General features: G+C 39.0%; 1 protein-coding gene across 1 annotated transcript in view; it reads right to left on the bottom strand.

Annotated features, from left to right (window-relative positions):
• The window catches only part of ACER3 (alkaline ceramidase 3), a 59,671-nt gene that overhangs the window by 14,128 nt on the left and 31,524 nt on the right, over positions 1 to 14,019 (bottom strand). The window contains exons 6-7 of the mRNA XM_084768295.1: positions 10,949 to 10,984; positions 4,753 to 4,811 (exon numbers count right to left, since the gene is read on the bottom strand). Of these exons, the coding sequence (XP_084624421.1) occupies positions 4,753 to 4,811; positions 10,949 to 10,984 (95 nt within the window). The remainder of the gene's footprint in view (positions 1 to 4,752; positions 4,812 to 10,948; positions 10,985 to 14,019) is intronic.

Below are 14,019 nucleotides of genomic sequence, written 5' to 3' on the forward strand. Positions count from 1 at the left end.
AAACAACAATAACAACAACAACAACAACAAAGGCTCATAATATATTCAGGAACAGATATGGAGAAAATGAGCAATGCTAAATAAATTAAGTGCTAAACAGAGATACAAGAAAGAAGGTATGTCAAGGCACGCGCGCACGAGAGAGAGAGAGAGAGAGAGAGAGAGAGAGAGAGAGAGAGAGAGAGGAGAGGGAGAGGGAGGGAGAGAGAGAGGGAGGGAGAGAGAGGGAGGGAGAGAGTTTATTTTATTTCATAAAAATTGTCACTAGTAAATATTTTAAAATCTTTTTATTATATTAGGGAGTGGGCAATATGTGTTTTGTTGGTAGCTTAGCATGTTGCTTTGCGGGGGGGGGGGTGTTGGTTCTCTCCTTTTACCAGTTAAAATTAAGATTTAACATATGGGTCCTGGGGATTGAACTCAGATCATCAGGTTTGGAGGGAAGTGCCTTCACCTACTTACTGAGGCATCTCATCAGCTCACTGGTAAGTTTTTTTTAAGGTATGTGTTTCTCAGCATACCTATAGCCTATCACACTGAAGTTAAGTTGAGGAATGTATTTTTTGTTTTTCTACATCTCATTAAGGTGCTCAAATTAAAAACAGAATAAAGTGGGAGTTTGTGCTTCTGGAATGATGGAGTAAATAGTTCTCCCTATTCTTTTTGCTAAATTCCACAAGATATTGTATATTATAGATAATATTAAACAGACATTTGAAAACTTCTGAAAGGGATAAAGATGGAAGTAGACTAGGTATGGGTCCTGAAAAAGATAGTGTTAAGTTTGCTATGTTTTCTTTTTAAATCAGTATTATTTTAATTGACAAAATGCAACAAATTATGGCTATGTATACTTATGAGACACATGCCCATGCTGTATGTATACAATATGTAATAATTAAATCAAGCTAGTTAGCATACTGCATCCCACTTGTCATTTTCTGTGGTAACACATTTCAAATTTATGATTTAAGCGGTTTTAAAATGCACATTACTAACCATAGTAAAATGTTGCACAACAGATCTAAAAAATGCATTCCTCCTGTCTGACACTTGTATCCTGTAGAAAGAATCTCTTGTGTCTATATGGAAGTATCACCTTTCAATAAAAAGCTAATGGTCTATAGCTGAGGCAGGAAATAGGAGGTGGAACATCTGGTAGGCAGAAAGGGTTCTGGGCTAGAGCCAGGCGCCGGAGAGTTATCTGGCAAGACGCGAGGAGAACAGACACGTGGTACCTGAGCAGAGGTAGCCAGCCACATGGCAAAACGCAGATTAGTATAATGGGCTATTTTAGGCTATGATCTAGTCAGAGAAGAGTCTAGCTATATGGCAAAGATATTAGTAAATATTTTTGAGTCTCACGAGTCATTATTATGGAAGCTTGGAGAAGGGAGAAAAAACCATAATAGTACTCTTCCACTAGCATTTCCCCATTGCCTCCCTGCCCCCTCCAGCCTCTGATAACTGTCATTTACTCTATACTTACAAGAGTTCAACATTTTCAGTTTCTACGTATAATAGAGATTGTGTGACATACTTGGTATTTTTCCTTTTTAAAAATTGATTTTTTAAATTATTTATTCATTTAGTGTGATGCTTGCACACAGGTACCATAGGGCCCACATGAAGGGCAACTCACAGGAATCAGTCTTCTCCCACCATGTGGGTCCCAGGGATGAAACTCAGATTGTTAGTCTTGTTGGCATGCACCTTTTACCTGCTAAGCCATCTCACCAGCTCAAGTGGTATTTCTATATAAACCTGGTTTTTTTCACTTAGCACAATAATGCTCTTCAGGCTCATCAACCATATGTATTCTTTTTGTTTGTTTTGTTTTTCAAGGCAGGGTTTTTTGGTATAGTCTTGGCTGTCTTGGAATTTGCTCAGTAGACCAGGCTGGCCTCCAGAGATCTGCTTGCCTCTGCCTCCAAGTGCTAGAAATAAAAGTGTAGACAACAACTGCCTGACACCATATGCATTCTTTTGGTCTAATATACTCTGGTGTTGGAAGAGAACAAGCCAGTATCTGAAATCCAGGCACAGGCAGAAAAGATCTCAACAAAACCTACTTTCTCCAGCCAATGAAACATGAAAAGGGCCAGCCTAACAAGACAGAAAACTTAAAATAATAATCCCTTGCTATAGTCAGACATCACAAAAATTGTAAATCCTTCCCCAAGCTAAGCAGCAAATGGAGAGCCCAGACTTGCATCCTTTTTAAGTATGTAGGAGGTAGAGGCAGAAAGATCACAAGTTCAGGTCTGTATTTCAAGAAGACTGGTGTCCTTGCAGGAATATGGCCATGTGAAGAAACAGGCAAAGGCAGAAACTACAAATTAAGTATGGCTAGAAGTACCAGCAAAACACCAAAGAAAGGAAGCAATGGGACAGCATGAAGACACCTCTATCTGTACTTACAGCCTCTAGACCCAAGAGGCAACAAATCCCAAATGTTTTAAGGCACTCAGCTTGCAGCACTTTGCCATGACAGCCCCAGAAAACTGACAGACACTGAAAAGGGAGGTAAGGTTTCTGCCCTGCACTAGAAACTGACATTAGACCTTAGCAGTTATATACATACACTGAAAGCAAACAGAGAACATAGCACAAGCACTATAGATATTCTGGAATAGAACTCTTAAAAAATGGCCAGGCTGGCTGTGTAGCATTAGCCCTTAATCCCAGCACTCTGGAGACAGTGGCAGGCAAATCTCGGAAAGTCTGAGACTAGACTGGTCAACATAGTGCGTTCCAGGACAGCCTAGGCTATATAATAAGAACTCATCTCAAAACAAATAGCAATAAAAAGAAAACTGAAAAATTGACATCAAAATTAAAAATTTTTACTTACTAAAAAAGATTCTGAAAAGAATATCAAAGACAAAGTCAGATTGTAGGAAAATATTTGTAAACTACATATTCAACAAAAATTAGAATCTTAAAACTTTTAAAAAGCAAGACATATCCTTATTAAAATTTGTAAGTACAAGAGAAAATAAACAAAGAACATACTAATGGCAAAAAAAAAAAAAGAACATATGAAGATACATTTAACATCATTAACCATTAGGGAAATATAAATTAAAGTATAAGATATTAGTATGTACCTTCATTATGGCTGGAATAAAAATTACTGGTGAGGATGCAGAGAAATTGAATCACTCATATATTACAGGCAAAAATGGTACAGCCACTCTGGAAAACATTTCTGTAGATTTAAGAAAAACTAAACAAACAATTACCATACATCCCAGCAGTTCCACTCTGGGACTTTATTCCTGAGAAAAGAAAACATCACACACACACACACACACACACACACACACACACACACACACACACACACCACACACACACACACACCACACACACACACACACACACACACACACACACACACACACACACACCATATAGATGTTCACAGTAGCTTTATGACAGCCCCGATCTGGAAGTTACTCAACTGTGGTGTATCTCTACCATGAATACTACTTAGCAAGAGGAAAGTCTACACTGTTATTCAGAGGATTATACTGAGGTTCAAAATAAACCCTATATGGTTTTATTTCCGAAACTTTCTTGAGCTGACAAAACTGGAAAAATAGAAGACTAGTAATTGCCCAGGGTTAAAGAAAGGGAGTAGACGTTGAGGGCAGGGAGTGAATGAGGTGACAAAGGGTAACACAGGGATCCTTCTGCTGACGTTTTGTGTCTCAATTGTGTCAGTGTCAACTCCTGGTAGTGATACTATACTATACATGCATTTCAACATTATCTCAAAATAAAAGGCTTATTTTCAAAACAAAAATGGGGAAACTACATAGATCATACTACTTTCTGAACTGAGCACCTGCTGTATGGTTAGGACCTATTTAAAGAATTTTCATAAGTTCTTACTAAAGATTATGTATAGTTCTTAAATGAAGCACTTAGTTAGGGGGTTTGGGGGGGAAGGGTGGGGAGGGAGGCAGGTGCAGGATAGAACTGGCCTTATGCCTGCCAGCTGAGTGCTCTGCTGCTGAGCTGCTTTCCTAGCCTGTGGAACTTTATGACATAAAAGCCTTCCTTGAGAGGTGCTACTTAACCTAGGCAAGCAAATCCAAGAAAGAAACAAAAACATATTTATTCTTTTGATTTAATTTTTTAAATTATTAATTCATTCGTATTACATCTCAATTGTTATCCCATCCCTTGTATCCTCCTATTCCTCCCTCCCTTCCTCTTACTCCCTACTCCCCTCCCCTATGACTGTGACTTAAATTTTTTAAAAAGAATGTATGTATGCACATGAGTCCCCTATCTGCATGTACACCTGCATGTCAGAAGAAGGCATCAGATCCCGTCATAGATGGTTGTGAGCCACCCCATGTTTGTTGGGAATTGAACTCAGGACCTCTGGAAGAACAGCCAGTGTTCTTAACTGTTGAGCCATCTCTCCAGCCCAACAAAAACATTTTTAAAAAAATGTAATACTTTTCAAAGTCTAACATCATAGTTAATGTTATACATATTAAGGCAGGTGCCTTGTATATAGTTTTCTTCAAATTTCCTTAATTTTAGAGCTCTTGTTTTTATATGATGCACATTAATAAATCACCTAAAGAACAAGTCTTTTATACATCATAATAAAATGCTGGGTTTTAGTTTTCTATCACTATCCTGCTAGAGTTAAGTTTTATTTTATTCCAATTTAGGCTCTAGACTTATTGTTATAAGCCTGAATATATTTTATCAGAATGTATTACTTACCATGTAACAATATAAATAGAACGAAGTACTAATGCAAAGACCAACATTCCATACATGACCTGAATAGGAACGAAAAGAAAGTAGTCAGTACAATTCTTCCTTCCTACCTACCCACCCACCCACCCATCCATCGATCCATCCATCCATCCATCCATCCACCCATCCATCCATCCACTCATCCATCTATCCATCCATCCATCCATCCACCCATCCATCCATCCATCCACCCATCCATCCATCCATCCACCTATCTATCTATCTTGTGGAGACAGGGATTAAACCCCATACATTCTAGGGACGTGTTCTGCCACTGAGCTACTTTGTCCATAGCTCCCATTTCTTTTGTTTCACAAAGGCTTACTACGTAGACTAGACTGGTCTAGGATTCTGGATCCTCCTGCCATAGTCTCACAACTGCTGGGACTATAGCTGTGTGCCACCATGCCCAGTTTAAAGTCACCTTTTAAAAAGATGGGAGGGCCAAGTGCAGTGGCACATGCTTGTATTCCCATAACTTAGGAGGCTGAGGCAGGAAGATCATTAGTTTGAAGGTAACCTGGACTATATTGCTAGATCCTATCTCAAAGCCAGTCAACCAACACACACAGAGCATTGATCTTTCTCATAATAAACAAGATTCCAAAGTAACTGTTGGGGGTTGGTCTGGTGCCGGTGTGTATTCAAATGCTAAATACTGGCCTCCAAATCAGGTTGTAGCCCAGACAAGTACATTCTCACGCACACTGAATACTATTGTATAAACTTTTCTCCCCAATATTCTGATTGGTTAAATATAGTGGCTGACAGCCAATTATTGGGCAGAATAGAGGTAGATGGAGCTTCGGTTCCCAGGCTGGGGGTCTCAGGTAGGGACCACGAGGCCAGGAGAGGCAGGAGAGAGATAGAGATAGAGATAGAGAGAGAGAGAGGGGGGGGGGGCGAGAGGGAGAGGGAGAGGGAGGGAGGGAGAGAGGGAAAAAGACAGAGAGAAAGGACATGGCCTGATGGAGCAGATCCAGCCCAGACAGGATGACATACTGGCAAGTAACCCGGGTAATGCAGCTGTGAGGTAGCCTGAATAGCTTAGAAAAATTAGCTTAAGTCATACGTGCCAAGTTATTTCGCTTAAGGCTTATTTAAATAAACCAATAGGTCTCTCTCTCTATTGGGGTGCTAGCCAGGTCACAGAATAGCCCTCCAGTGCCAGATATATGTATTTGAAATATATATGAACTTTTTAAAAAGTTTTTTTCTAGTTTTGACATTAACTAGATGAGAGAAAGCAGACAAATCAATATCCTTTCAAACTCTCACTTATTTCATTTATAAAGATGATATTTTAGTATGATATTGGTTACGTCAATCTATATATTATGCATGAACAGGCAGACATATTGTGTGTATGTATATTTATATACAATTCAACATATAAAAGATCAAAATTAGTAGTTATCTTTTTTCCAAATGTGCTTATCACATCAGTTTCCTTACATTCCTAATTAATAATGGAGGGCCGGAGTGATGCCTCAGTGGTTAAGATCATTAGCTGCTCTTCCAGAGGACCTGCGTTCAATTCCCAACACCTGCTTAGCAGCTCACAATTATCTGTAATTCAAGTTCCAGTGAATTCAACTCCCTCATACAGACATACACACAGGCCAAACACCAATGCATTAAAAAAAACTGAGATGACTAATTTATAATAAAATGTACAAAGGAGAAGAACAGGAAAAGTTAACCCCAACTGCTTTGATTCTTGTTTTTCACATTGTACACACAGTGTGTTTTTACAAAACCCAAGGTCAAGTGAGAAAAGACAATTCTTCATATACTGATGTATCTCATTTGGGAATCAATCTTTAGCAGACATCTAAAACTTAGCAGACACTGGAAAAATTTAAGTAAAAGGGCTTCCTAGGACAGCAGATGGTCTCTCTGAGATATCAATGACTGACTTGTCAGTTTTGCTGCTAAGATGACTTCACTGGCTTCTTAGGCATTCTTATCTACTCTTATTACATATGCTCTCCTTCTTTTCCTTTGCTGTAAGATATACTGGTATATCTATTTAATGCGGCAGCTATGTAATTAGAGTATTACCTTATTTTGAAAGACCATCAAATTAAATCAGTGCATTTATTTGGGCTCTCATTTGGAGATTTCTGGATCACCTTGGGCTTAATCGTAAAGTAGAATTGTTATTAGTACTTTCCTTCCTCAGGAAATCAAATCTGGTGTTTATTAACCTTTTCCTTTTAGTTTTCTTATCATTACTTATTTCTAGATCTAAGTCAAATACCTTTTAGAAGTTTTTCATCATTTATCATGAGCAGGAATTTACATGTCATTTGACATCTTATTATATAGTTTATAATGTTCATTTATTTTTATGAATATGTATGATTTGCTTGTATGAATGTGTATTATGTGGATACCTGGTGTCTGCACAGCTAGAAGAGGGCATCAGATCTCCTGGAACTGGAGTCACAGATGGTTGTGAGCTATCATATGGGTGCTGAGAACTGTACCCCAATTCTCTGTAAGAGCATCAAGTGTTCTTAATCACTGAGCTATCCTTCCAGCCCGATGTAGGCTTAATATCAAACTGTATTATTAAGTTTAATGAATGCAACTATTACGTTGCATTCTTATATTGTTTCCGTGTGATACCTATAAAATGATACTTTTTTGTTTTCAACATTTTAAATGCTTTTAGTTTATTATTATTGGATATGTTTTTGTCTGAGAAGTATGTGTGATTGTAGACACATGTATGTAGAGGTGTCCTTCCATCATGGGACCCAGGGACTGAATTCAGTAGTCAGGCTTGCACCATGAGAGTTTTTACCAGCTGAGGCATTTTGCTGGCCCATTTTCACAAATCAAGAAACACAAGATCAAAGACAGGAAGAAATTTTTGTATGTCTTATCAAGTGTCAAGAGATCAAGATTCTAAATTTTTAAGCCAATGTTTTTTAGGTAAGTTTGCTTCCCCCTTCTTTTTCAAATAATGGACAGCTGTGTCACTATCAAGAGACCAAACAACTCACTTATCATTGTTTTGTTTGTTTGTTTTCTTCATGGTGCTAGGGATTAAACTGAAGGCCTTTTGACTGCTAAGCAGATTCTACCACTGAATCCTCTCTCCTGCCCTACTAATGAAAACAGGCTGGGTGTGGTGACACGCCCATTGTAATCCATAAGTCCTGCACTTGGAAGGCTGAGGCAGAAGTATCTCAAATTTGAAGAAAACTTGAGTTATATAGTGAGACACTCTCTAAAAAGACTAAAACCCAAAAATGAAAAGAGTGAAGACATGTGTTTGAGTGGAATAATACCTACTTAGTATAGTTGTCACCCATACTCTACAAACATTTAACATTTTGCCATATTATTTCTCTGTCTGTCTCTCCCTCTCTACCTAATTATTTATCTATAACTAAACATTTAGGTGCATGTCTCCCCCGAAACAAGGACATTCTATTACATAGCCAAAGTATAAACACAGGAACTATAATAATGGTGGTATGATACTAAACAGCCTTATTCAAAATTTAGTTGTCTTAATATTTGTAATAGGCAAACCCAAAAAAGTAAATAAGCAGGGCATGGTTGTTGATGCCTAATCCCAGCACTCTGGAGGTAGAGGCCAGCCTGGTCTCTGAGAGTTCCAGGCCAGCTATTGCTACATAGTAAGGCCCTGTCTAAAACAAAACACTCCACAGGGCATGAAAGCTACATTCCATTATCACATATCTCAATTGTGATGCAGTTGTGTTGTTTTGTTTTGTCAACATGACACATGTGGGTCAAGTGGGAGTAGAGAACCTCAACTGAGAAATGCCTCTATAAAGACTGGCCTGCAGGCAAATCTGGAGGACACTGTTTTGATTAGAGAGTGATGTGGGAGGGCCAAGCCCACTGGGTGGTGCCACCCTTGGGCAAGTGGGCCTGAGTTATATTAAAAAGCAAACTAAAGTTTTCTGTAGCAGTCTCCATCTGTTGCAAAGACAAGGTACTTGCTGAGGGTGAAGACTACACTTACCATGGGTATGAGGACAAGTGTTTGCAGACTGTCGTTAGGGGTTATGCTGGTTTAGTAAAGTAGTGGCTGTAGATTCTCCTCCAATAGCCATGACCAGTCAAAACTCTACAGAATTGCAGAGCCCAGTCCCAATGAATACATCTACAAAACAATCCCCACACCAAAGGCTCTGGAAATACTGTGGACGAGGGAATGGTAAGATTGTACGAGCCAGACAATCAGGGAATTTGCTGTGAGACTGTCTCTCGTAGGAATGTCAGAAGCTACACCCATCAAGTCTCGCTAACATGACTCTCCAAATATGAGCTGAACAAGGATGACACTAATAAACATGCCAAATTGGATAGGAAAAAAAATGCCTATGAGGCCTCAACCTTACATAAAGAACTACAGGCAACTGAGGAAAGTTGGAAATGGGGAGGTGTTCTTCTTAAGGGAAGAGCACACCAATTGATTGTCCTGTGCTAAATAATCACCCTGAAAACATACATACAGGTAGCAATATATAGACCAAGCAGGTTGTATTTAGGAATATATTTGTATACATGCATACATATATGCATGCAATAGCAATTTAAAAAGAGGCCATGAGTTTGAAGGAGAGTGGGAGTAGTACATGATAGAGTTTGGAGGGAGGAAAGGGAAGGGCAACTAAATTATAATTTAAAAAGCAAGCAGAGGCATCCATGAGAAGCCAGTAAGTCTTACAGTCTCAGCTTAAGTTCCCAACACCAGGTCCCTGCTTGAGACCGTGCCTTGACTTTCCTACATAATAGACTGTAAGCTGTAAAATGAAATAAACCCTTCCCCGTTCAAGTTGCTTTTGCTCATGGTGCAACAGAAAGGAAGCTAGGATATTCTCTGAAATTTGTATGGCATTAGGTACAGTACTCCATCAATAACTTCCACCTCAAAAACCCATTAAATACTTTAAGGAGAAAATACTTGAGGAATTTGAAGTTTAGTCTTTTCTAGATCATAGTATCATAAAGACTTTTTTTTTTTGACAGAAGATCTAGCTGGCCTCAAACTCACTATGGAGGTGAGGCTGGCTTTCACTTTCTGATCCTCCCTCCTCCATCTTCCAAGTGCTGGCATTACAGGTGTGTGGTACCACATTAGGCTTCACAAAAAGACCTTATGTGTATGTGCATGCATGAAACTCCAGGGTTCCTTCAGCTTCTAAGAATAATGCTGTGCTTGTATTACTGAATACCAATATCCAGCCAGACTGTGACATTGGCTGTACTGGGTATATTCTTACTACCTATGCCTACTTCCTGTTTGCAGCTTTGTTTTAAAGTGATTTTTATTTTAAAAAGATTGGAGGAGGGGTACCACCATATTTTAGTCCCAGCACTCAGGCACTCAGGCAGGCAGCAGATGCAGGTGAATCTCTATGAGTTGAAGGCCAGCTTGGGCTACACAGAGCTCCAGCCCTGGCACAGTCATGTAGCTCATGCTGGCCTTGAACTCACTTTGCAGCTGAGGGTGACCTTGAAGTCCTGCTCCTCCTGCTAGAATCTCTTTAGTACAGGAATGTGCCATCATTCTAGGCCAGTAGTTCTCAACCTGTGGGTCATGACCCCTTGGGGGGACGTCAAATGACCCTTTTACGGGGATTGCATATCAGATATCCTGCATATCAGATATTTACATTAGATTCATAACAGTAACACAATTACAGTTATAAAGTAGTAATGAAATACTTTTATGGTTGGGGGTCACCACAACATGAGGAGCTGTATGAAAGGGCCACAGCATTAGGAAGGTTGAATATTCTACACTAATAGCAGATTCTTGACATTTTACGATTTCATTTTCAAATGCTGTGTCTGCATGTAACTTCCTGGAAAAGGGAAACACACATAGCAAGCATATACTGTTAAACAAATGTTTCATAATTAATGAAAATTATTCAAAATTATCAGGCTGGAGAGATGGCTCAGCAGTTAAGGGTACTTGTCTTGCAGAGGACCCAGGTTTGATTCCCAAACCCACATGGCAGCCCAAAATCATCAATAACTTCAGTTCCAGGGACCTGATAACTTCTGACCTTCACAGGCACCAAGCATGCAGGTGGTATACAGACATACATGCAGGCAAAATATTCACATAAGCAACATAAAATAAATAAAAAATTTTAATTACCTGATGGAATATAGGCTCCTTTACTTTTAGGTAAATCTGAAAAATATTAGAAGACACATAAATGAAGGAAGGTATATAAAAAACCTATTCCAACCACTCTGCGAATCCCAAACCTGTTGTTCCCCAATGTTATTCTAACCAGATTCCAGCCACATAAAACTAATCAGATTAGGTGGCATGGCACAGGAGGCCTAGTCCTGCCAGGCAAATGAAATAATGAAATATTTCAAGTCAGTGGTGGATTACTTTAGCATTAGTCTTTGTGTCACCATCAAGGAGGGTCAAGGATACAAGGTTATTCATGAAGGGTGAGTAAATTACAATGACAATCCCTGTACCTGTTCTACAGTAGAAAGAATACTGTACTCAGAGACCCAAGTCAAATATGTAGCTCTGCCACTCAATTGCTACAGGCCTTCACCAAGAGTCATTTACCTCAAAAGAATTGATTCTTAACTAAAAGATGGAGAATAGCAGCATGGAGAATCTAATCTAAAGTACATAAAAGGAGCTAGACACATTAGATTATCAGTAAGCAAAGACATTTAAAGATATTTCTTGTACCCATTTCTGCTTTCAAGCTATTCATTACATAGATAAACCTCTAGTTATATAAGCCCAAGGTTCAGGCTCTAGTGTTTTATGGGTGTTTAAGTTCAATGCCTTTGTAAGATGTAATATATATATATACTGTCTTTCTTCTTTTTTATACTTTTATTTAATGTCTATGATTTACACACCATGCACCAAAATCCCTCTCCTCCCCCCCAGTAAAATAAAACAAACAGACAAACAAAAAGTCTTGTCATTGAAGCTGTAGTGTATCACGTAGTGTAGCCTTCTGTCCACATATGTTTACTTTCAAATGTTCATTGCTATGAGTCCTGGGCCTGGTTGGAGGCCTACACTATTGTTACCGGATCCTCACTGGGACTGCTATCGGATATCCCATTGTTGCTGTGTGTCAAGGAGATTCTTAATCTTTAAATCTGGGGGTCCAGCATCTTCATGTGTTCCAGCAGGTCATACATGGGGTAGATGTTGGGGTGAGGTTCACTCAGAGCCCTAGATCAGGGCCCGCTCCTTCTCTCAGGAGCACACTCTTTTAATGGCACAGTACAGAGGACTCGGAATCCAAATCAACCCTTCAGTGACTTACACTGCCATGACAAAGTTCAGGCTTCTTAACTTGACATTCAAAGCTTCCCACTGTTCCCCTGCTCCTGTCTGGGCTTACTGGGGTCTCAGAGAGCACTGTGCTTCCTTGAACGCATCACTCTCATGCTTCAGTACCTGTAAATATGCTACTCTTCACTTTGTTCAGAAATCCTCCCAACTGACAAATACTTTTGCAAATTCAACACAAGTTATTCCTCTTTGAAATCTTTTCTGAACTCTTCCATTTCCAACAGAAGCAACTATTCGCCTATAAGCATCTACCTATAAGCTTTATGGCAGTAGCCTCCCTAATGCCGTAGCCCTTTAATACAGTTCCTCATGTTGTGGTGACCCCAAGCATAAATTTCTTTCATTGCTACTTCATAACTATAATTTTGCTGTAATCAATTGTAATATAAATGTTGAATATACAGAATATCTAATATACAAGCCCTGTGGAGGTCACAACCTACAGGCTGAGAATGCTTCATGGCATTCTACTGGTTTGTTGTTTTACCCTATAAGCTAATAATCTCTTTAATATCTAGAACTGGGATTAGACATTCTTATACCTTCATTTAATATAGTGATCTAATGAAACCTCATACAGTTTTAAAACTTAGCTAAAAATGTATTTCTGAAATAAGCTTCTTACTATAAAAAGACCACAATTATTTACTTTAAGCAGTCAAAGGGCTTTGACTGAAATATTACCTGTAACTCTAAATCAATATGAAGAATGTGTTTAATCTGTGTCTTTATTTCAAAATATTAACTAGGACTCACTATGCAGCTTATGCTGGCCTTGAATTCACAATCTTTCAGTCTCCTGAATACAGGGTTACAGGTGTGTACCGATAGGCCAGGTGTAAGAGTATGTTTCTTAAACACTCTGTTTTCTAGGCCAAAAATTATGGAGTCCTTATTATGTGCCAGATATTAATACTATAGTTAGTATAAAACATACTTTATTTTATCTTCATTTTATGCTAAGAAAAACTAAAGCTGAGAGAAAACTAAGTAAAAATATTAGATCCAAACTCACATCTAATTCTAAAGCTTGATTTGTTTCTAATTATAACATCTTTTAACTTACAAATGGGTCTAGTCTTGATTTTGATATCAACTTGATAGATAAACTTAGCTGGCCAGGCAAGTCACTCTGGACTTTATTCCCTTCATTAATATAATAGCATAACTTATTTTCATCTCTAAATTTGAGGGGTCTTTCATTATTAACTAGGACAGAGTTTAGGCAAAGGAGTATAGGAACTCAGGAAAACAGTGAATTGTTGTTGTTGCTGCTGCTGCTGCTGTTTTTTGAAACAGGGTTTCTCTGTGTAGCCCTGGCTATCCTGGACTTACTTTTTAGATCAGGCTGGCCTCAAACTCACAGAGATCCACCTGCCTCTGCCTTCCACAGTGCTGGGATTAAAGGTGTGTGCCACCATGTCTGGTTGTTTTGTTTTGTTTTTGAGGCAGGGTTTCTCTGTATAGCTCTGGCTACCTTGAAACTTGCCCTGTAGGCCAGGCTGGCCTTGAATTCAGAGATTTGCCTGCCTTTACCTCTCAAGTGATGGGATTAAAGGTGTGCGTCACTAGTGCCAAGCAGTTTAATTTTGTATTTTAAGACAGGGACTCATGTAGCCTGGCCTTGAACTTGCTATGTAAGTAAGAATGACCCTTAACTCATGATTCTCCTGACTCTGCCTACTGAGTGCTGGGATTTCGGGCCTGTCCCAATATGCTGGGCTCTATGTTTTAACATTAAGAGGGTTTTCTGTGTAGTCTATGATAGCCTCAAACTTGAAACTGTCATGCCTTGGCCTGCTAGGCGCTGGGATTGCAGGCATGCACCAGCACTTACATGGTTAATAAGCTAACAGCCAGACCACGAGAGAAGCCATTCTGTA

This window comes from Acomys minous (genome assembly GCF_964271855.1).
Source record: "Acomys minous genome assembly, chromosome: 2".
Lineage (NCBI taxonomy): Eukaryota > Metazoa > Chordata > Mammalia > Rodentia > Muridae > Acomys > Acomys minous.